At 34.3% G+C, this 22,348-nt stretch overlaps 1 protein-coding gene across 6 annotated transcripts in view; it reads right to left on the minus strand.

The window, feature by feature from the left end:
• Positions 1-22,348, minus strand: part of Mettl15 (methyltransferase like 15) — a 261,551-nt gene that overhangs the window by 71,468 nt on the left and 167,735 nt on the right. For 5 of the 6 annotated variants that reach the window (XM_047518341.1, XM_047518340.1, XM_047518338.1 and 2 more), the window contains exons 5-6: positions 17,325-17,516; positions 8,803-8,981 (exon numbers count right to left, since the gene is read on the minus strand). In XM_047518341.1, coding sequence (XP_047374297.1) covers positions 8,803-8,981; positions 17,325-17,516 — 371 coding nt within the window. Of the gene's footprint in view, positions 1-5,310; positions 6,564-8,802; positions 8,982-17,324; positions 17,517-22,348 lie in introns of those variants that run through there. The other variant, XM_047518342.1, reaches the window with a different exon arrangement.

The raw sequence follows: 22,348 nt of genomic DNA on the forward strand, positions 1-22,348 counted from the left end.
AGGACTTAAAATCCGCATACTACAGTCATGCAGTCACATCAATGTTTATAGCAGCTCAATTCACAATAGCTAGATTGTAGAACCAAGCTAGAATATCCTTCAATCGATGAATGGATAAAAAAAAAACTGTGATATATACACACAATGGAATATTATTCAGCCATAAAGAATATATTATGGCATTTGCAAATAAATGGATGGAACTGCAGAACATCATGCTAAGTGAAATAAGCCAATTCCAAAAAACCAAAGGCCGAATATTTTCCTTGATTTAGATTTTTAAATGAAGAGTTTATATAAATATCTACCACCAAATTTTTAGGGCTTCGGAAAAACTAGTTGTTTAAGAACAAACAATTTTTTTACTTCTTTTTTAACCAATAGAGAGGACAAAATGGTCTAGGCATTCATATGCTTCTTTACAAAATTAAATCAATGTGAAAATTGCTAATGTGCTGATTGTACAATGCCAGCAAATTAACTTTTACTTACAGAAACACAAAAAGTATAAAATAATAACAAATGAAGTAATGAGGTAAAGGAATGCATTTATCTTCCTCTTGAGAGGTTGGAAATTCAGTAGAGTCATGAAACACTAGAGGATCTGATTATACTGAATTATTGTCCTAAGAATCTGACCCAGATAAAGATGACATTTAGAATAGAGGATTCCAACACAATGGGATTTAGAATTGTATTAGGTCCTAGGATTGGATCCTGAATTGCTTATCTTCCAGTGTCCTCAGTTCTATAAAATCCTACTTACCTCATTTGTTCATTCATCCTTTCATTTTTTTAATTAATGAGTTTCTACTGGGTACCAGGGACTTTTCCATAAGTAGGCATAATTTCTCCCCCTAAAAGCCCTAATTCAAAAAGTTTCCTTGTCTATAATTTCTACCCAACTTCTCTTCTTATTGACTCTCTTTCACTACACTGAAATCCATTGCTCCTTTCACTTAGGTTCCTCTATTTTTTTGTTCATGATTCACTATATGCAATATTTGTGACAGGATACAGAATGAGTTGTTTTACACAAGTGTCTCCCTTAGTATCTAACCTCTTTATGCTTCAGTTTCCTCCACTGTCTAATAGAGAGAAAACAGTACCTTCCTCATTCATTGTTATAAAGAGTGAGTTAATATGTGAAAATAACAAGATAGTACTTAGTATTGCTCAGTAAGTGTCAGTATTACTTATTAATGTCAACATTAAGTTATACTAGAGTGGGGAGGTAAATATTGAGAAACAAAATCTACGTCTATGTATGAATATACCATAATTCATCTCATATATATGTTTATGTATATATACATATATATAATTAATTAAAAATATATAAATGCACTAATTAAATTAAAAATAATAGAACAGAGGTGAGTAGAATAGAGTAAGCAGATCAGGAGGAGGGAGGAACAGGAAGAAAGGAAACAGTATTGGGGAATAAGATTGCTCAAAGTATGATACATGCACATATGAATATGACATAATGAATTCCACTATTACGTATAAGTACAATGCACCAATAAAAAAATTAGCGTAAATCCTTGATCATTTGGGATTGGAACATTTCATGCTCCCCACTACAAATTGAGACTAGCTAGATTTAAGAAAAAAAACAAAAATGTTTTTTAGGTTTTCTTTATTTTTTTTACCCTTATTTTACTCTCTTCTAAGTTGAACTTCTTGTATAGGATGTCTCTTCATTAGTTTAATTATGGAATGTTGCTTGATAATTTAGCTGGAATGAAATTACCATATTAATATACACAGTATATAACAGTATTTTTAAATTCATAACATTTAAAACAACAGAAAAATAAGTGTATTATCCTAGACGATGGCGACAACACCTATGACACACTGGCAAGCCATCCAAATTTGACTGTAGGTTTGACCACATTTCTGTCTAAGTGATAATTGAACACTCTAACACCTTAACTTTTATTTTGTAATTGTGGCAATGTTATAAAAACACTTTTTGGGGAAACATGGAAGAATCAAAACCATGAAGATTTTTAAACAATAAAGATCAAACTAGCTTGATTAACTTCATCAGGAAAAAGTTTCTATTCTTACTAAAATTTGATGACAATCACTATTTCTCAATGAATGTTTGATTAATTTTTTTGATTTTGAAGGTCTCTGCATTAACAAAACCTTGTCAGAAAAAGATGATGATTTCATATAAGAGTTGAGGCATGAGTCATCAATTTAAATCATCTTTTAAATTTTTTGAGTTCAATCTATTACACAGTATGTTGATATGGTAACTTCATGCCACCTAAATTATCAAGTGACATTTCATAAGTAAGCTTATTTCCCTGGAAAGATACATTTTACATGTTCCAGTGAAGAAAAAGATGATAATTATTCTCCTTCCTAAAAGTTACATGACCCTTAATGGAAGGAGAGCTTGGAATAAAGTGATCAAACTATCACAGATCACACTGCTTAGCTGAGAATAGTGGAAGACCACAGTCAAACTTTTGTGTAGTGCGTTTATTTCCTCTCTCAATTACCCTGGTTTCCTCGATAGAAAGGAAAGAAAAAATGGGGTAAGAGTGCATTTGCACTTAAAATTTCACAGTGAACATTCCAACACACTATCTCACTGGTTAGTTGTGCAAGAAATAGGTATTTCCATTTTTCAGACTAGGAAATAATCAAACTTATTGTAGAATTCTACTACATATACTGTGTGATTCCAAGTGTTGTAGTTGGTCTTCCTTGTCCTACTGGAGTATTAGTTTTTAGAAAGCAAAGGAAAAGATTTATACTTCCATAGTTTAATTTGGGTTTTTAACTAATTAATGAATGAGCAAATGAATTAAACTTTTCAAAAGAAGTAATATAAATGGCCAACAAATACCCGAATAAATTTTTAATATAATTAGTAATTAGGGAAATACAAATCAAAACTACATTGATATTTCATTTCACCTCAGTCAGAATGGTGGTCATCAAGAATATAAACAATTATAAATGTGGAGAGGATGTGGAGAAAAAGAAACACTTTTACACTGCTGGTGGGATTGTACTAATCAACCACTATGGAAATCAGCATGGAGGTTCATCAAAAGACTGGGCATGGAACCACCCTATGACCCAGCTATACCACTACTCAGTATTTATTCTAAAGAATTAAAGCCATCATAGTATAGTGGTACATGCATACCCATGTTTGCAGAAGCACAATCCACAACAGCAAATTATGGAACCAGGTTAAGTGTCCATCAATGGATGAATAGATACAGAAAATGTAGTATATGTACACCATGGAACTTTATTCGGTCTTAAAAAATGAAATTATGTCATTTACAGGGAAAAGGATACAACTTGAGATCATTATGTTTAGTCAAATAAGTCAAACTCAGAAGGTCAATGGTCATGTTTTCTCTCCTATGTGAAAATTAGAGAGGAAAAAAGAAAAAAAAAATGGTGGAGGAGATCTCATGAAGACCAAAGGGAGATCAACAGAATACAGGAAAAGGGACCAGAGGGAGAAAAGAGGGGAAGGAAAGGGGAAATACTGGGAAATGATATTTGCCAAATTTTATTGTTATATTGTGTGTGTTTATGAATATGTAACAACAAATCCTACCATTTTATAAACTATAATGCACCAATAAAAATTGTGGGAAAAATATGGGATTTAATATGTGTCAGGAACTATGCAGCTTATTTCCTAGAGTTCTTGATAGTTTTCAATGTATTAATACAAATTTATTAGAATCAGAGAAGATATATAAATATAGTCCCTATAAATTATAGCTTGTCAATATAGATATTTATTAAATAAGATATTACTTTGGAACTGTACAAGTTCAGTAGTATCCCCACAATTCATGTCTACCAAGAACTTATGAATGTGACCTAAAATGGAAATGGGATCTTTGCAGATGCAATAGTTAAGATGAAGACATACTGGATTAGGGTGGGCCCTTTAAGTCATGTCTTGTAAGAAGGAAATCAGGACACAAAGATAGATGCACAGGGAGAACACCAAGTGAAGGATACTAAGATGCTAGTAACCACCAGATGCTAGGAGTAGTTAAGGAAGGATTCTCCTCTAGAATCGTGTTGATGTCTTGATTTCAGTCTTTAAGTCTCTAAGAAAGAAAGAATACATCTCTGTTTTTCTGAACCACCAAGTCCAGGATGCACCAAGTTGGTAGAATTTTTACACATTTCTAGGAAACTAATGTAGAAATCTTTCCAATGCTTCCTGTTGGAAATATGAATTATGGGTTTAGAGAGCCAATATAAAAGGCAGGGAAGTTGCTTTTCTGGGAACTCCTGGGTGAAATTCCCCTGTCTGAGAAAGCCCAGATCATGCTGTGCTTGTCTAAGCTCACAGCCTTAGGATCAAACAGCCTCCTGGAGATGGGAGTAATCTGCCACACACCAGTCTGTTTACTACAACATCCCTGCCACACAGAGAAACAAAACCCCTCCCACTGAAACCTTATCTCTGCCTTTGATGTACTTCCCCTTAAATAAAGAATCGGGGGCTTTTTTTGTTGTTGTTCAGTTCCAGTTCCTATCAGGGCTGGAAGACTCATCAGTCTCCACGCTTCTTAAATCTAATCTCTGGCTTTGTGTTTTTCTTACTGATTATTTCAGACTTTTTTATCTTCCCAGAAGGCTCACTCCTCCTAGCAGGAACCTCCTTCTGCTAGGGTGCTGGTCACCCCATCTGCTTCCCATACTTCTTTCATGATATAGCTCTCTTAAAACATCTCCACTTAATGTACTTGACAGGTTAGTCCATTTCTCTGTTAAACTATCTGAGGGTAGCATCTTACTATGTAGTGTTAATACATAGTTCTCATGCCATCAAAAGAACTCTGCTTTACAGCCCACAGTGCTAATTAATGTCGTTACATAATTGAATCAAATATTATCTAAACTGATGAAATATGAATGCAAAAGGAAAGACAGCTGCTGATTCCATGAAAATTAGGGTGGAGACACTGGGAACTCTGGAAAAAGTATTGGAGTACTTTAAGACGTGCAATCAAATCAGGTGTGCATGAGGCAGGTATAAGACTGAAAAAAGTCAAGAGAATCCAAAAAAATTCCCAGATTGCTTTGCAAATACCTTGAAATACTTATTTCATTTTATTAACATTATAACCTCAGCTTGTAGGACATGTATCATGGATATGGGTTTATTTAAGAAAAAACTTTATGGAATTACAGTTAGGACACAAGCATGCATAAATATATATGTACTTTTATAGGTTTTGTAATCCTCTGCTTTATCACATTTTCTATTAACCATACAATCATAACTCTAGACCACAAAAAAGAAAAGTTTTTTAGTATAAGTAGATGTGTATACACCATGTTTTTATTCAGTAATTTGACTAATAGTCTAGTTACTTATACTAAACAGTCTTTTAGTTTGTAAGCTTTATTAACACAGAGGCTATGTCTACTGATTTGTTTCCCATTTTACCTTTTGTGCTTAGTATAGTGCTTAGTATATGGTAGCATCTCTGAAACTTTTTTGAAATAAATAAGCATAAAATGGAATATACTTTTTTCCTTTTTCTTTTTTAAAATTAACTTTATTGAGGTACAGTGTATATACAATAAAATGGGTACGTTTTATTAGTGAGTTTGACAAATGCATACATCTATGTAACTGCCACTGTAGTCAAGCTAGAACATAATTCCAAGGAGTTCTCATGGATCCACTTCCAGTCATTCTCCCATTTCCCACCTGCACTGTCTAGTGATGACTGATCTGCTTTCTGTCTTTGTGGATTAGATTATTTAATTCTTATATTTTTAAACAAATGGAGAAGATATAAACTAGCTTCCCTAACAAACTTCAGGTTTGGCCTTTCTGGGGAGCAGGGAGAACCTTCATAACAGGAGAAGAATCAGTATCACAGTAAGTTTTACAAGGTTGCCATAGTCTGCACTGCATTAGATATATTCCCATGCTCAATTTTCAGCAAAAGTGAAGGAAAACACTGAATACACATTTTCCACACCAAACTTTATCCAATCAGCCTTATTTACTGAGCTATAATTATCAGCAATATTTTTTTTCAAGGACTTCTGGGAAGTGGAAGTCTGTCCCCACTGGCATAATGTATAACTAATTAGAACAAATTAAAAAAAAAATCTAGAGGAAGAAAGCAAGGTTTTAGATTGAGTTAGAGGCCAAGAAGAGAGTTTAGAAGATTGCAGAAATCCAGGATGCTACTAGTAGAGATATGAGTAGAAATTCTATATTACAGAAATTATTTCTAAAGAATAAAGAACAAAATGCTGCTGTCTGACTCTTGGATTCAGTAGTCCCAGGTAGGACTGTTAAGTGAAAAACTGCTATTCCATTCAATGAATATTGCAACACAAAATACTCTTACACATGCTTTGATTGCGGGGGGAAAATTTCAAATATCACCAGATAAAAACTATTTGAGAGCATCTAATCCAATGGTATATGTGGGGGTTCTGCTTAGTACAACCTTCTTGTAGCATAGTGGCAAGTTGTTTGCAGAGTACAATTTCTGAATCCTCTCATATATCTGTCTTCTTAAACACTGGAGAGGGAATAGAAGTACACTGATAAGAGAAGGAGCACAGGTTATCTTTTTTCCTTATTCAAAAAATCATATCATCACTGGGCATGGTGATGCCCAGCAGCTCAGGAGGCTGAGGCAGGAAGATTGTGGAGTTCAAAACCAGCCTCACCAACATTGCTAGGCCCTAAGAACTCAACGAGATCCTGCCTCTAAACTAAAAATAAAAAAGGGCTGGGGATGTGCCTCTGTGGTTAAGTGCCCCAGAGTTCAATCCTTGGTACCAAAAAAAAAAAAAAAAAAAAACCAAAAAACAAAACAAAACAAAACAAAACAATGAAGTTGTATTATTATGGGCTCACATTAAAGATATAAAAATGGACTCAGAGAACTCAATATTTTAATGTCATTTTACTATGAGGGGTTTTGCTTACTTATATATGAATATCCTCAATTTCAGTGTATAATTTGTATTAGCCCTTATATAGCTTTCACATCATAATCTTTCTGAAAACACTTAAGTTGTTCCTATGGTATATCTTCATATGATTTCTACCAATTATTGCAGTATTATTTCCCTATCTTAACACATTAAGGGATCCAGGGCCAGAAAAGTAAATTTCTTAAACATAGATTCCTGATTATGCCTCAAATTCATGAATTTACATATTCTAGATCTACTAACTCTGTTATTAATTAGTCTGCAATCTTGAGCAAACTGTTGATCTCCTGAATCTCAGATGTATCAGTTATCAGATAAGGTTTTTTCACTGGGCAATTTTCCTAGGGTGCTTGCTAGCTCTAAGCCCTTATTTTCAATACCAGAACATTTTGAATTTTCTTATGAATAAACAATGTGTGACTTCTCACTACTTTTCTTTTTAATATGGCAAACAAAACAAAAACATACTTACATAAAGAATGACAGAAAGGATAAGGTGGAGTCATGTTAGTGAGCATGAAGTAAGAAAACAGGTACACAAGATAGAAGATGAATTTAATGTCAGCACACTAGTATAAATTCTTTTGGGGAAAAATATCATGAAATGTTTTATGTTCATATAATCCATAAGAATTCTGCTCTCACTTGCCTAAAGGAATCTCAGTGGTAAGTTGGAAGGGCCCTAAAGAATGCAGCTTAAAAAATTAAACAGTCAATTCTTCATATTTTATTATCCTAAGTAGAACATGGTATTATTCAATTATGCCATAAAACAATTGATGTATGGTTTCTACATCTTAATGATATGAATAAATTTATTATTAAATTTCATTCTTGAAAGTATAGATAATATTAAGATAGAAGTAACCAATATCAGGTTCTGTTGATATCCTACACAAATATTCCTTATTTTATTTAACTACCTAACAAATTAAATAGAAGCCACTGAAAGAAATCTTAACACATTTTCAGTAAATAAAAATGACATAGGGTTTCAGATGGTTCCACAAGATAAATAATTTATCACTGGAATTCTCCTAAATAACTATATGAGTTGTATTTTTACCTTGGAAAACTTTCATCTGTGAAACAACTTTGGCTTCAAACAGAAGGGCTATAATAAAGCACCTCCTAGCTAGATTCAGGTTCAAGAGGTTTATGGTAGTGAACAGCAGAAAAGATGAAATGTTTCAATAAGCCCCTCAGGCTGATTTAGTTAGCATTCACAAAGTTGAATAACCTATACATCACATACCCTTTGTTAGCTGGTTGTTTAGAATAGATGTATGAGTCACTGGATTTTATTTTAGCAGTTGGGTAATGCAATTCTCCTTTTGCCCAAAATATTAAAATGCAGAAATGTGAAACTAAGAGAGGTAATGTCAAATCTTATATAGGTTGCTTATCAACCACTGTGATGGATCAAGAAGTTCTTTTGCTCTTGTCATCCCATGTTTCACCTTGGTAGGCACAAATGGTAAATTATCTCAAGGCAAAAAAAATTCTATTATTATACTAACCAGCAGACCACAGTACACACACATACATATATATGTATTTTTAACTGTATGACAGGAAGAAGTGTTGGGGGTGGGGTTGGGAGACTGCAAAGCCAAAGAAACTAGCATTAGAGAAGGATAGGCAAGATTCTATCCTGAATCATTTCAGGTACAAATGAATCCCTCTGGGAGTCTGGGATGGGGTGAGGAAAAAACATATTTCTTATTTCTTTCCTTCTTTACACACACACACACACACACCTTTTCTCCCTCCCTCCTTCTCACTATCTCTCTCACTATTCAGAATTAATGAGTGTACCTGCAACAATGCTGGCAAGCTGCTGGGTTCTTGTGATGGGGTATATGCTGCGTGCATGAACAATAGCTGAAGCAATTTTCTTGGCATGCTTCTCCTCCCCATATGCTCTTAGGATGGATGCAAGTGCCTTTTGATCTAAAGCATTCACAACATCAGCAGCAGTGGCCATGTCAGGGTACCTATCAATAAAAAGAGTCAATTAGTTCAGTAACATCAGTTTTCATTGACAAGAGGCGAAACCTCAGAGTACTGGGACATAAGTCAGGTACACAAAACACACAGTCTCAGAGTTTCTTTATTAATTTTTTTTTTTTAGTTGTAGGTGGACATCATTCATTCATTCATTATGATTGAATTTATGTATTTATGTAAACTCATGATTGAGTTTATGTATTTATTTGTTTATTTATTTATTATGTGGTGCTGAGGATTGAACCCAGTGCCTCACACATGTTGGGCAAGTGCTCTACCACTGAGCTACAGAGCCCCAGTCACATTTCTGAGGGCTTAAAGTCAGAGACTGATATCTCACAAAAATAGAACAGATTTTCCATTTCAAATATTCACCTTCATGGCAGGGGTGGGGGGACTGTTTGTAACATTCATCAAGGTCAAGGCATGTGTAAGTTAAAAATATATTACTAACCATTAACCTTAATTCACAGAGAAGTTATTGTGTCTGTAGATTTTTACTTTTTTCAAACTAAAATAATGTAAATGCTTAAGTCCTTGGGTATATACCAAGAAGTGGAATAACTGGGTCAAATGGTGGTTCCATTCCACCATTTCTGAGGAATCTTCATACTTCTTTCCATAATGGTTGCACCAATTTGTAGTCCCACCAGCAATATGTGAATGTACCTTTTCCCTCACATCCTCACTAGCATTTATTGTTACTTGTATTCCTGATAATTGCCATTCTGAAGGAAGTGAGATGAAATCTCAGTGTAGTTTCAATTTGCATTTCTCTAATTGTTACTAATATTGAACATTTTTTCATATATTTGTTGACCAATCATATTTCTTCTGTGAAGTGCCTATTCAAGTTCCTTTGCCCATTTATTGATTGGGTAATTTATTTATTTATTTATTTTTGGTGTTAAGATTTTTGAGTACTTTGTATATCCTGGAGATTAATGCTCTATATGAGGTGCAGGTGGCAAAGATTTTCTCCCATTCTCTAGGCTCTTTCTTCATGTTCTTGATTGTTTCCTTTGGTATGAAGATTTTTAGCTTGATACTATCCATTAATTCAATCTTGATTTGATTTCTTGCACTTTAAGAGTCTTGTTGAGGTAGTCAGTTCTCCAACATGATGGAGAGTTAGGTCTACTTTTTCTTCTAGTCAGCGTAGGGTCTCTGGTCTAATGCCTAGGTCCTTGATTCACTTTGAGTTGAGCCTTTGTGCAGGGAGAGACAGGGTTCAATTTTATTCTATTACATATGGATTTCCAGTTTTTCCAGCATGTTTATGGCACCTTAGTTTAGGATGAGATAACTGTATTTTGGGGGTTTATCTCTTTGTCTTCTATTCTGTTCCATTCTCCTTCATGCCTGTTTTAGTGAAAATAACATGCCATTTTTGTTACTATAGCTCTATAGTATAATTTAAGGTCTAGTATTGTAAAGTCTTCTGCTTCACTTTTCTTGTTAAGGATTGCTTTGGATATTCTGAGTCTCTTATTTTTTCAAATGAATTTCAAGACTGATTTTTCTATTTCTATGGAGAACACCATTAGAATTTTGGTAGGAATTGTATTAAATCTGTATAGTGCTTCTGGTACTATGGCCATTTTGACAATATTAATTCTGCTTATCCAAGAACATGGGAGCTCTTTCCTTCATCTAAAGTATTCTTCAATTTCTTTCTTTAGTGTTCTGAATTTTCATTGTAGAGATCTTTCACCTCTTCTGTTTAGACTGAGGTTACTGTGAATGGATAGTTTTCCTAATTTCTCTTACTTAATTCATCACTGATGTCTAGAATGTAATTGGTTTATGGGTGTTAATTTTATATCCTATTACTTTGCTGAATTCATTTACGAGTTCTAGGAGTTTTCTGGTGGAGTTCTTTCAGTCCTCTAAATATAGTCATGTTGTCTGTCAACAGGGATAGTATGAGTTCTTCTTTTACCATTTGTATCCCTTTAATTTCTTTCTTCTGCCTAGTTGCTCTGGCTAGAGTTTCAAGGAATATGTTGAATAAAAGAGGTCATCCCCATCTTGTTCCAGTTTTTAGAGGGAATGCTTTCTCCATTTAGAATGATGTTGGCTTTGGGTTTAACATATATAGCTTTTACAATGTTGAGATATGTTCCTGTTATCCCTAGTTTTTCTAGTGTTTTGAACATGAATGGATGCTATATTTTGTCAAATGCCTTTTTTGTATCTATTGAAATAATCATGTAATTCTTGATTTTAAGCCTATTGATGTGATGAATTATATTTACTGATTTCTACATGTTGAACAAAACTTGCATCCCTAGGATGAACCCCACTTGATCATTGTGCACTATCTTTTATTGTTTTTGTATGCAATTTGCCAGTATTTGTGGTTGTGGCTTAGTGGTAGAGTGCTTGTCTTTCATGTGTGTGGCCCTGGGTTCAATTCTTAGCACCACATACATAAAATAAAGGTATTGTGTTCATTTACACTCTAAAAAAAAAATAGTAAAAAGAACATTTAAAAAAAAAGAATTTTTGCATCTGTGTTCATCAGGGATATTGGTCTTGGTCTGCTTTTGGTATCAGGGTGATATTAGCTTCATAGAATGAGCCTGGAAGTTTCCTCCTTTTTTATTTCATGGAATAATTTTAGGAGGATTAGTGTTAGTTCTTTGAATGTCTGGTAGAACTCCACTGAGAATTGGTGTGGTCATGGGTTTTTCTTTGTTGGTAGACTTTTGATGGTGTCTTCAATTTCTTTCCTTGAAATTACCTGTTTAAATTTTCTATGTCCTCCTGATTTAATTTGGGTAGGTCCTATGTCTCTAGAAATTTGACAATGTCTTTAAGATTTTCTATTTTCTATTTAAAAAAAATTTTTTTTGGAGTAAAAATTTTCAAAATAGTTTCTGGTTATTGTGTGTATTTCAGTATTTTCCATTATGGTATTTCACTGTTTATTGTAAATTTTAGTAATTTGAGTTTTGCTTCTCTTTCTCTTAGTTAGTTTGGCTAAGGGTTTATCAATTTTATTTATTTTTTCAAAGAACCAACTTTTTGTTTTGTTGATTTGTTGTTGTTGTTTCAATTTCATTGGTTTTGATTCTGATTTTACTTATTTACTTTCTTTTACTGCTTTTGGTGCTGATTTATTCTTTTTCTAGGACTTGGAGATGTAATGTTAGGTTATTTATTTGGTGACGTTCTATTCTTTTAATGATTGAGCTCAATGCAATTAACTTTTCTCTTAGAATTGCCTTGAGAGTGTCCAAGAGATTTTGATATGTTGTATCAGTATTCTCATTTATCTCTAAGAATTTTTTATTTTGTCCATGATTTCTTCTGCTATCCATTCATTATTCAGTAGTGTCTTATGTAGTCTATAGGTGTTAGAATGACTTCTATCTTTAATTTTATCATTTATTTCTAATTTCATTCTATTATGATCTGATAGGTATCACTTCTATTTTATTTTATTTTTTTATTTGCTTAGAGTTGCTTTGTGGTCTAAGATATGGTCTATTTTAGAGAAGGATCCATGTGCTGCTGAGAAGACAGTGTATTCACTCATTTGTGGAAGAAATATTCTATGTATGTCTGTTAAGTCTAAATTGCTCATTGTATTTTTTTAGTTCTATAGCTTCTTTATTTATTTATTTTTTTTGAAAGATTTATCATGTGGTGATAGAGGTGTGTTAAAGTCACCCAGTATTATTGTGTTGTAGTCTATTTGATTCTTAAAATTGAGAAGGGTCTGTTTGATATACATAGATGCTTCATTGTTTGGAACATAAATATTTATGATTGTTATGTCTTGTTAATGTGTAATTCCCTTAAGCAGTATGAAATAACCTTCTTTGTCTCTTCTGATTAACTTTGGCTTGAAGTCCACTTTATCTGATATGAGGATATAAACACCTGCCTGTTTACAACATGTGAATGGCATGTTTTTTCCCATCCTTTTTCTGCCATTGTCTGGATATCTTTGCCTATGAGGTGACTCTCTTGGAGACAGTACATTGTTAGTCTTGTTTTGTAATCTGATCTGCCAGCCTGTGTCTTTTGATTGATGAATTTAGGCCATTTACATTCAATGTTATTATGGAGAAATGACTTTTATTCCCTGTCATTTTTGATTCATTACTGGTTTTTAATTTGAATTAATTTCTCCTTGATTGACTATTCTTTTTGTGTAGTTTCTCCCTTTGCTGGTTTTCACTTTTATTTTTCATTTCTTCTTCATGAAATATCTTATTGAGAATGATTTTTAGTTCAGGCTTTCTAGTTTTGAGTTTTTTTAACTTTCATTTAGCATGGGAGGTTTTTATTTAACTGTCAATTCTGAAGCTTAATTTTGCTGGGTATAGTATTCCTGATTGGCATCTATTTTCTTTCAGAGCTTGGTAGTATATATTATTCCAAGACCACCTAGCTTTGAAGGTCTGAGTTGAGAAATCATCTGAGATCTGGATTTGTTTCCCTCTAAATGTGACCTGTCATTTTTCTCTGGCAGCTTTTAAAATTCTAACCTCATTCTATATGTTAGGCATTTCATAATGATGTGACTTGGTGTGAGTCTGTTATAATTTTGTATATTTGGGGTTGTGTAAAAGTCCTGTATTTGATTTTCCACTTCATTCTTTAGATTTGGGAAATTTTCTGATATTATCTCATTAAGAAGTTTGTACATTCCTTTGGTTCGGAGGAGCCCTTATCTATCCAAATAAACCATGAATTGGTCTTTTTCAGGTTATCCCATACCCCTTGGAAGTTCTGTTAATGGCCTCTTAATATCTTTTTTCCTTGGTCAACTTTATTTTCAAGGTTATATATTTTGTCTTCTTTGCCTGAAATGCTCTCTTCCAAGTAGTCTTTCTGCTAGTGATGCTTTCTAATAAATTTTTAATTTGGTTTATTGATTCCTTCATTTTGAGGATTTCTGCTTGATTTTTTTCCAGAAACTCTTATCTCTTTATTGAAGTGATTTTTTGCTTCCTGTTTTCTAACTGAAGTCACTCCTTACTTCATCTTTTACCTCACAGATCAATTCAACTATGAACATTCTAAACTCCTTCTCTGACATTTCTTCCACTGTGGTGTTGATGGATTTTGTTATTGAATTATTTAGGTTTGTTTGGGACAATTTGTTCCTTGGTTGTAAAGCTGTTTGTATGTCTACCCATTTAACAGTATGGTTTTCAGGCAGTAGAGTTTGTACTTAGAGTGTCCGTGGAGGTTTTTAGTACCTCCCAGTTCAGAGGGAGACAGAGAGTAACAACAACAAATGCAAACAATTTACAGCATTAAACCCAGTAGTTCCTGCTTTGGCATCTACAATGCTAATTTTCTCAATATACAGAAATGATATGATCCTTTATTGTCTGGGGTAAATACAGTCAGTTCACATAAGGGTTTACAATTTTAAGTGGTGAACAGGAATAGAAAAAAGTGATATAGGATGTGATCGTTGTGAGGTAGGAGGAGAGAAGACAGAAGTAAAAAATAAAGGAAGAGTGAAAGTGAGATCAATAAATATTGACGTTAGCAGAGGAAAAGAGAGAAAGTGAATCAAGAGAAACAGATAAGTGAGAGAAAAAAAATGTATAAACTAGAAATTTAAAAAATAGAAAAATAAAATAAAGAGTACAAGAACAAAACCAATATATAAATCGAATATCTTAGGCCTCAAAATACTGATTGATGAAAAATAATTTACTTCAAATAAGGATAGGAATGAGTAAAAAGAAACAGATATGAGAAAGTGTCCATGAACCATTCAGATCACAATTGAACAGAAAAAAGAAAAAGGAAAAGGAAAAAAAATTTAAAAAGAATCTTGAGGAAAAGTCAAAAAATTGTTTCCACCGGAGTTTAGAAGATTCTTGCCTTCCTTTCTCAGGTATGTTAGGTGAGGTTGCTATAGTGTGAGGTGAAACCCTGTTGGCGGGACTCCTGGTGGTGAGGTTTAGGATTAGGCATGCTCTAGGTTCTTCTTTGAATGGAAGATGGTCTGAAGATTTTAAATCAGAGCACTTAACCAGGGCCAGCAGTTTCCAGACCACACTGGGAGATTGTCCCCCAGAAAAACTCCTGGGTTTCACTCATGAGGGAGGGGCCAATCTTGTTTCCCTCATCACTTGTGAACTTTGTTTTCTGGTGGGTTCAGATTCCAAACTCAATCAACTCCTTCCTATCATTTGGAATTCCCAGTCAGGCGCATCTGTCCCAGCAAAGCACTTCTCTCCCAGGTGATCTTTCAAGCAGCTGGTCTGGAGTGGGAGGGTGTGGAGCTGGGTGAGTTTCCACAATCAATATTCCCCTGTATGAACCCCTTTGCACCTTTGGTTTTCTCCTAGTCACTTAGGTTCACTCTATGCCTTACAGTGTAGGTTTGCCAGAACTGAATTTCGAGTCAGGCACCGTTGCCAGGATTTGGTTCCCCCAGTTGCCAGTCCCCCAAGCTGAGGGTGCAAAATGGTTCTTTCCTCTGTTTACCTTGGTACCTGGGAGAGATGTGGCTTCTTTCCCAAACAAGGATATTGTGCAGGACATCTTTCAGGTCAGTCAGGCAGTATCTTTGATCTCTGATTCTCTGTATCCAGATCTGCCTCAGATCTTCTAAAAATGTGGGTTCCTTTAGTTGATGTATCCCTCCACTATTTTGGCACAGTGGGGACTGCACCAGAAGGTGCCACCGCTGGTGGCAGCTGTACTGGATACTTCTTTATTTTGTTATATCTAATCTCCCAAGTCACTGATCTACCTTCAATGTCCAGAATTAATTCCCAGTAAAGTCCTCCCTTCTCAACTTGCTGAGACACTTCATGTCTGATTTCTTGGTTTCATGCCAGGAAGTAACCAGGAATGTGAATTTCTCTAATCTATCATTTTGGATTCAATCACCAGTCAACTTTAATCTCATCCATTAGACTTTAATTCTCTGGGGTAATCTTATTTTCACCTTCTTATAGGAAGATACAAAGATACCTGATTACAAACTACAATTTACTGAAAAGTCTTTACTCTTACAGCATGAGAATACGCTGTATTTTTCTCGTGGGGGAGTCACCAGGGTTTGATCCCTGGGGTGCTTAGCCACTGAGCAATATCTCCAGGTTTTTTTTTTTTTTTTTTTTTTTTTTTTTTTAGGCAAGTCTTGCTAAATTGCTGAGGCTAGCTTGGAGACTGTGATCTTCCTGCCTCTGTCTCCCAAGTTACTGGAATTACAGGTGTGCAATACTATGCCCAGCAGGAATGTACTATTAACTAGAAACTTCATTCGTTGTATCTTGGAAGGCATTCTCTTTAGCAAGGCATAAGAATAGCAGAAATTTGCTTGATATTTTATCATTTTTGTAAAACCACTTCAATCTCCAAATAAGAGAATATATTTTGACCTTTACTATTAGTCACTGGTTTTTAAAGGATTTTTATTATTTTTCTTTCATAATGTCATTCTTCATTCTGTGAAGGCCAACAACATACACAGAAGGTATGAGCCTTGGAAACAATAGGATTCTAACAAATATCAGTCACTATCCAAATTAGCAAGTCATACTCCACCATAGGGAAAAGACTATATGTCAATAATTACCACAAGACAAACCAGTTTTTATAGATATAAGTTGCTCAGGCTCTGGGTCAATGTTGGGCCTTGACACAGATGCTAATCTAAGCTTTTAAAATTAACTGAGATAAAAATTATCCTGAATTGTTCCTATGTTCTTGTAGAATGTGACCCTCTTTGTGTTAATTTAATATATATGTACCTATTTGAATAACGGAGAACTAACACCATTATTCCCATAGGGGTGAGCAATAAAAGGAAATGCAGAAGATATCCAATGCATAGTAATGTGTTTGATGTACTAGAAATCACAGTTTTTCTCAACCAAGTTCAAAGATGGCTGTAGGACAAAACATACAAAAGCTGACTTATAGAATCTGCATTTTTGTGGTATCATAAAAGAATATACATTATAGTTCCTTTTTTTTCTCATAATTGGTATAGTTGGGCATGTAAAAATGAAACCATTATTTCAGTATCATAATATTCATTTATTAGTAATCTAAAAGCTCATATGGTTTCATGATAAAGATAATCAGTAAGGAAGTTATCCACCACACTATGTAAGAACACTGTGTAAGAACAATAATTATTTTTCTTTCAGAATTCTAAGGCCAGAGAAATACTAAAATCTAAAATGAGTAGCAAACAAAACTGATTTATTATGTCTGGATAGTACTAGGTGTAGGTGTGTGATAGGAATTCTGCAGTCTTAAAAGGAAATTAAATTCAGAGTGCTTTTGTGAAATTGATTTTTTGTTGTGAGGAGAAATGTTTTATTGATACTCACCTGCCACCATCCATCCTCATGTCCAAGGGTCCATCCTTCCGAAGGGAAAAACCTCTTTCGGGAGCATCAAGTTGCATGGAGGAACACCCAAGATCCAAAAGAACTCCATTCAAAGTCCCTGGCTGCACTCCGGCTTTCATTAATAAGTCTTCTGCCTGGCTGAACTGGCCTAGCATAGCTCGGATCTGTTTACTGTAAATAAACCCAGGAGATGGAGAAAACACTTGTTATATTAAAGTCTCTCTTAAAGAAAGCACATTTTATTATTAGATAATTTAACCAATATATATTTACTGAGTATCAACCACATGCCTAGCACAATACAAAAAGACATATGGATATGGAAATTATATATCTTGGTTTCAAACACCAGAGCTGATTTAATGTAATTTTATTCTTAAAAACACAATTTATTGTATACCATTGGGAAGGTATACAATATAGTCACAAACCAGAAAAATTCCTTTATCAGTCCAGGTTTTTAATTTTAAATATTTTTAAATGTATGGGTAGGAAAAAAATGCACATGCTATTCTATCAAAATAATTATTTAATGAATAAGCCAGTTAAAATGCAATAAATAAAATAGAAATCATATAAAGAAAATGTGGTATATATACAATGGAATATTAATAAGTCACAAAAAAATAAATCCTGTCATCTGCAACAATATAGGTAGAACTGGAGATCAGTTTGTTAAGTGAAGTAAGTCAGGCACATATAGACAAGTACTTCATCACAGCACTCATATGTAGAACTTAAAATACTTTTAAATAGAGTAGAATCGTGCCTACTGGCAATGGGGGAGCATTGGAGTGGAGGGAGGAAATGTGGAAAGGTTGACCAAAGGGCACTAAATCACAGTTAGATAGGAGCAAGATGCTCTGGAGTGCAGTAGGGCAACCACAGGTAGCAATAATATACTGTGCACTGCAAAAAGCTGGAAGAAAAAATTTTGAAAGTTGCCACAATAAAGAAATGATAAATGCTTGAGCAGCCTGATATGTTTAACCCAATTTAAACATTGCAATATATATATAGTATGTATATATGTACACACACAACACATATATGTATTGAAACATCCCATACTATCTCAAAAATAGGTAGAATTTTTGTTTTTATGTGCCGATTAAAAATAAATTTAATTAAATAAAAGAAATCATAGAAAAGGCATGTCACAGATGTTCAAATCAACCATTTTAGTTATCTCCATGATTTGCCAACATTTAAGATGGGGTGCTATGCAGCTACAGCTTTGAGGAAATAATTTCTTGAAGGAGTGTTTTAGCTCTCAGCAGAAATTTTGAAGCGAACAGAGCATTCAGAATTAACTTAGGCAAGAAGTTAGGATCACCTTGTAGTTACAGTAATTCTCCTTCCTACACCCAGGGAGATGCTGCCTTCAGGGTTCTTCAGAAGCCTTAGGGCAACTGGCATTCATTTTGGAAGGGGAATGAGAAAAAAATTGGGAAACAGTCTAAAGATCTCATTCCTTCATGTAAAGGTAGATGGAGTGAGTTTGGGTTTCAACAGTGTTGGGAAATTCACATTTATATATATTTACTTTTGTATTAAAGCTGTTTACAGGGAACTTCACAGCTTACTGGTACATTTTTATTAAATTCTGTGATTTTTCAGTCTCATTCACCAAATAGATATTGAATATCTTCTGTATGTCAGTGATTATGCTATTTAAAGGATAAAGGGAATAAGATGATTAATAAAGCATGTTTTTTTGAGCTCTGAACTGAGAGGAGCAAGATATATAAATAAATAGTTTAGAAAACAATCTGAATGAAGCAAATAGGAGATGAACAAATTACCCTGTTTTTGGAAAATACAAATGCTAATAACATTGGCATTGGAAATCCAGAAACTATAAAATATTGTAACTGGAAGGCAACTCACAAGTCATTTATGCTGATAATTTAACAAATATTTGAATCATCCTCCAATTCAACAGTACTGCTGAGGAATGGGGGAAGGGAGGAGAAACAGTTTTAATCCCTTTCTTTTCACTACATTAATAAGGAAGGGATTCCCATTCAAAGGCTGTAGAGATGTTCAAAAAGACAAGACCTAACACTTGGACAGATGAGGTTGAAAGGAGTTCATGAACTGCATGTATTCAAAACCTAGGGGAAGAAGACACAGTATGCCATGTCAGGTCATACAGATTATACTCAGTAACAGAGTGGACAAACAGGGGCTGTGGGAAGCATATTTTGTAGTATTAAGAAGTTGAAGTGTCTCCTGGTTCCCACAGGAGGATGTGATTGGTGCTTGAACACAGACTGGTAGGGAACTGGACCTGCTAATAAAGGATAAGCAGAAATGGTGCCTGATGCCTGTGAAAAGAAGGGTTATTTGGCTAGGGAATCTTACCCACAAGAACATCATAGGAAGGGGATCTTATGGTTAAGTCATTTGGGAAAAACAGAAATTGTTTTATATATACTTTAAAAGTATATAAATATATGTAGATATTATTATTATACATGCTGGGGATATAGCTCAGTGGCAAAGCATGTGTTTACCTTGCTCCAAGATCCTTGAGTTCAATCCCCAGTACCATGTAAAAAACTCAAAACAAACCATAAAGTGAAAAAACAAAAAAATTGACTATTGTTTTGTTAGTTCTTTTTTAGTTGATGTCTGTTTCCTCACTATTTCTTTAACTTTTGTCTCTAGTACTACTCTATGTAAAATAAGTTGAAAATCTATGCCCCAATGGCAGCCTTTTTCACATCTACCTTCAGCTATTGTAACAAATATTTATTGGCTTCCTACTGGTTGCCAATCTCTCTTTTCCAGTGGGACCTCAAAATTCATCCACATAGTTTGGGAAAACTGATCATATCCATGATGCTTTATATGTCAGCCTGACTGGGCTATATACCCACTTACTTAATCAAACACTAATTTAGGTGTTACTGTGGCTAACATCTACAATTAGTGAATTTTAAGATAATACCTTCAAGAGTGTTTGTTGTTCCTCACCCAATCAATTGAAAAGTCTTCAGAGCAAAAACTAAAGTTTCCCAGAGGAAGAAAAACATTGTTTCAGGACTGCAATTTCACCTTACCAAAAGAGTTTCCAGTTTGCCCTACAGATTTTACATGTGAACAAATTTCTTGAAATAATTTCGTACCTATATGTTAAAAATATTTTAAATTATTATGTATATGTGTGTCTGTGCATGCATATGTTTGTATGTGTGCATACACACATATAGCAGGAAATATATTTATATATTATATATCATATTTATATATCCATTACTAGTGCTGTTTCTCTGGAGATTTCTGATGGATATAATTCTCAGTTCAAGATATAGGGTCTTGATTAGCTAACTAAACTAATTTGCACATATCATTCCCATGGCCATTATATTCTGTTCAGAGAATGGCATGTGTCACATCTCTGACCAATGAGATATATTTCCTACAGATTTGAGGAAAAACAATTCCTTTCTCTTCCACTGAGCTACTGGAGAGAAAAAAGGTTTTACTGAATCTTACTTGATATGAAAGAAGTACAAAGCACTGATATTGCTAGTAGGCCAGCAGATTAACAAGGACATTGGATTAAGTCTCATCTAAAACTCAATTTGTCTCTGAACTTCTGAATTACATGAGTCCATAAATTACCTTTGATATTGAAGCCAGTTAATTTTTCTTCCTTTTATTTATGACTAAAAACATCCTAACTACTATAGCTATCATACTTCTCAGTTCTCCTTTTCTGTATCTTCAGCCAGTCTCCATATAAAAAAATTCTTCTCCAGACAAGTTACTCTTTTATGAAAGTGTGTTAGTTTGCTTATATCCCTAAATCTGAATTCTACAATGATTAGCACATAATAAATTCTTATCTCCCTTGTTCTAGATATTACATTACTACAGCTCAAGATCAAACAGTTTTGGAATTTATTTCACTGTTGAGTTACACCAACTCTAATCTTTTAGTCTTTTTCACATGCAATGCTGCTAAGCCTGTTTCCTCTATTCTGCACCTGGCATTCTTGTTAATTTCTTTTTATCTAAGTACAATTTTTGCCATACACATTTTCCTTTTCTATTTTTTTTTACCTTTATTTTTTTTTATTATTATTATTTTTTTTTACGTTTACATAGGGTAATGATGTTTATTATATTTTTCCCCTCCCCCCACCCCTCCCACCCCTCCCACCCCTCCCACCCCTCTTTTCCCTCTACACAGTCCTTCTTTCCTTCATTCTTACTGCTCTCCTTAGCCTAACTCTAAACCTAACCCTAAACCTAATGCTAGCCCGTCCCACCCCCCATTATATGTCCTCATCCGCTTATCAGCGAGATATTCGTCCTTTAGTTTTTTGAGATTGGCTTATCTCACTTAGCATGATATTCTCCAATTTCGACCATTTGCCTACAAATGCCATAATTTTATCATTCTTCATTGCGGAGTAATATTCCATTGTATAAATATGCCACAGTTTCTTTATCCATTCATCAACTGAAGGGCATCTAGGTTGGTTCCACAATCTGGCTATGGTGAATTGAGCAGCAATGAACATTGATGTGGCTGTATCTCTGTAGTATGCTGATTTTAAGTCCTTTGGGTATAGGCCAAGGAGTGGGATAGCTGGGTCAAATGGTGTTTCCATTCCAAGCTTTCTGAGGAATCTCCACACTGCTTTCCAGAGTGGTTGCACTAATTTGCAGCCCCACCAGCAATGTATGAGTGTTCCTTTTTCACCACATCCTCGCCAACACCTATTGTTGCTTGTATTCTTGATAATCGCCATTCTAATTGGGGTGAGATGAAATCTTAGGGTAGTTTTGATTTGCATTTCCCTTATTACTAGGGATGTTGAACATTTTTTCATATATCTGGTGATTACTTGTACATCTTCTTCTGTGAAGTGTCTGTTCATTTCCTTAGCCCATTTGTTGATTGGATTATTTGTATTCTTGGTGTAGAGTTTTTTGAGTTCTTTATAGATTCTGGAAATTAGCGCTCTATCTGAGGTATGGTTGGC

Source organism: Sciurus carolinensis, chromosome 11, assembly GCF_902686445.1.
Source record: "Sciurus carolinensis chromosome 11, mSciCar1.2, whole genome shotgun sequence".
Taxonomy (NCBI): Eukaryota; Metazoa; Chordata; class Mammalia; order Rodentia; family Sciuridae; genus Sciurus; species Sciurus carolinensis.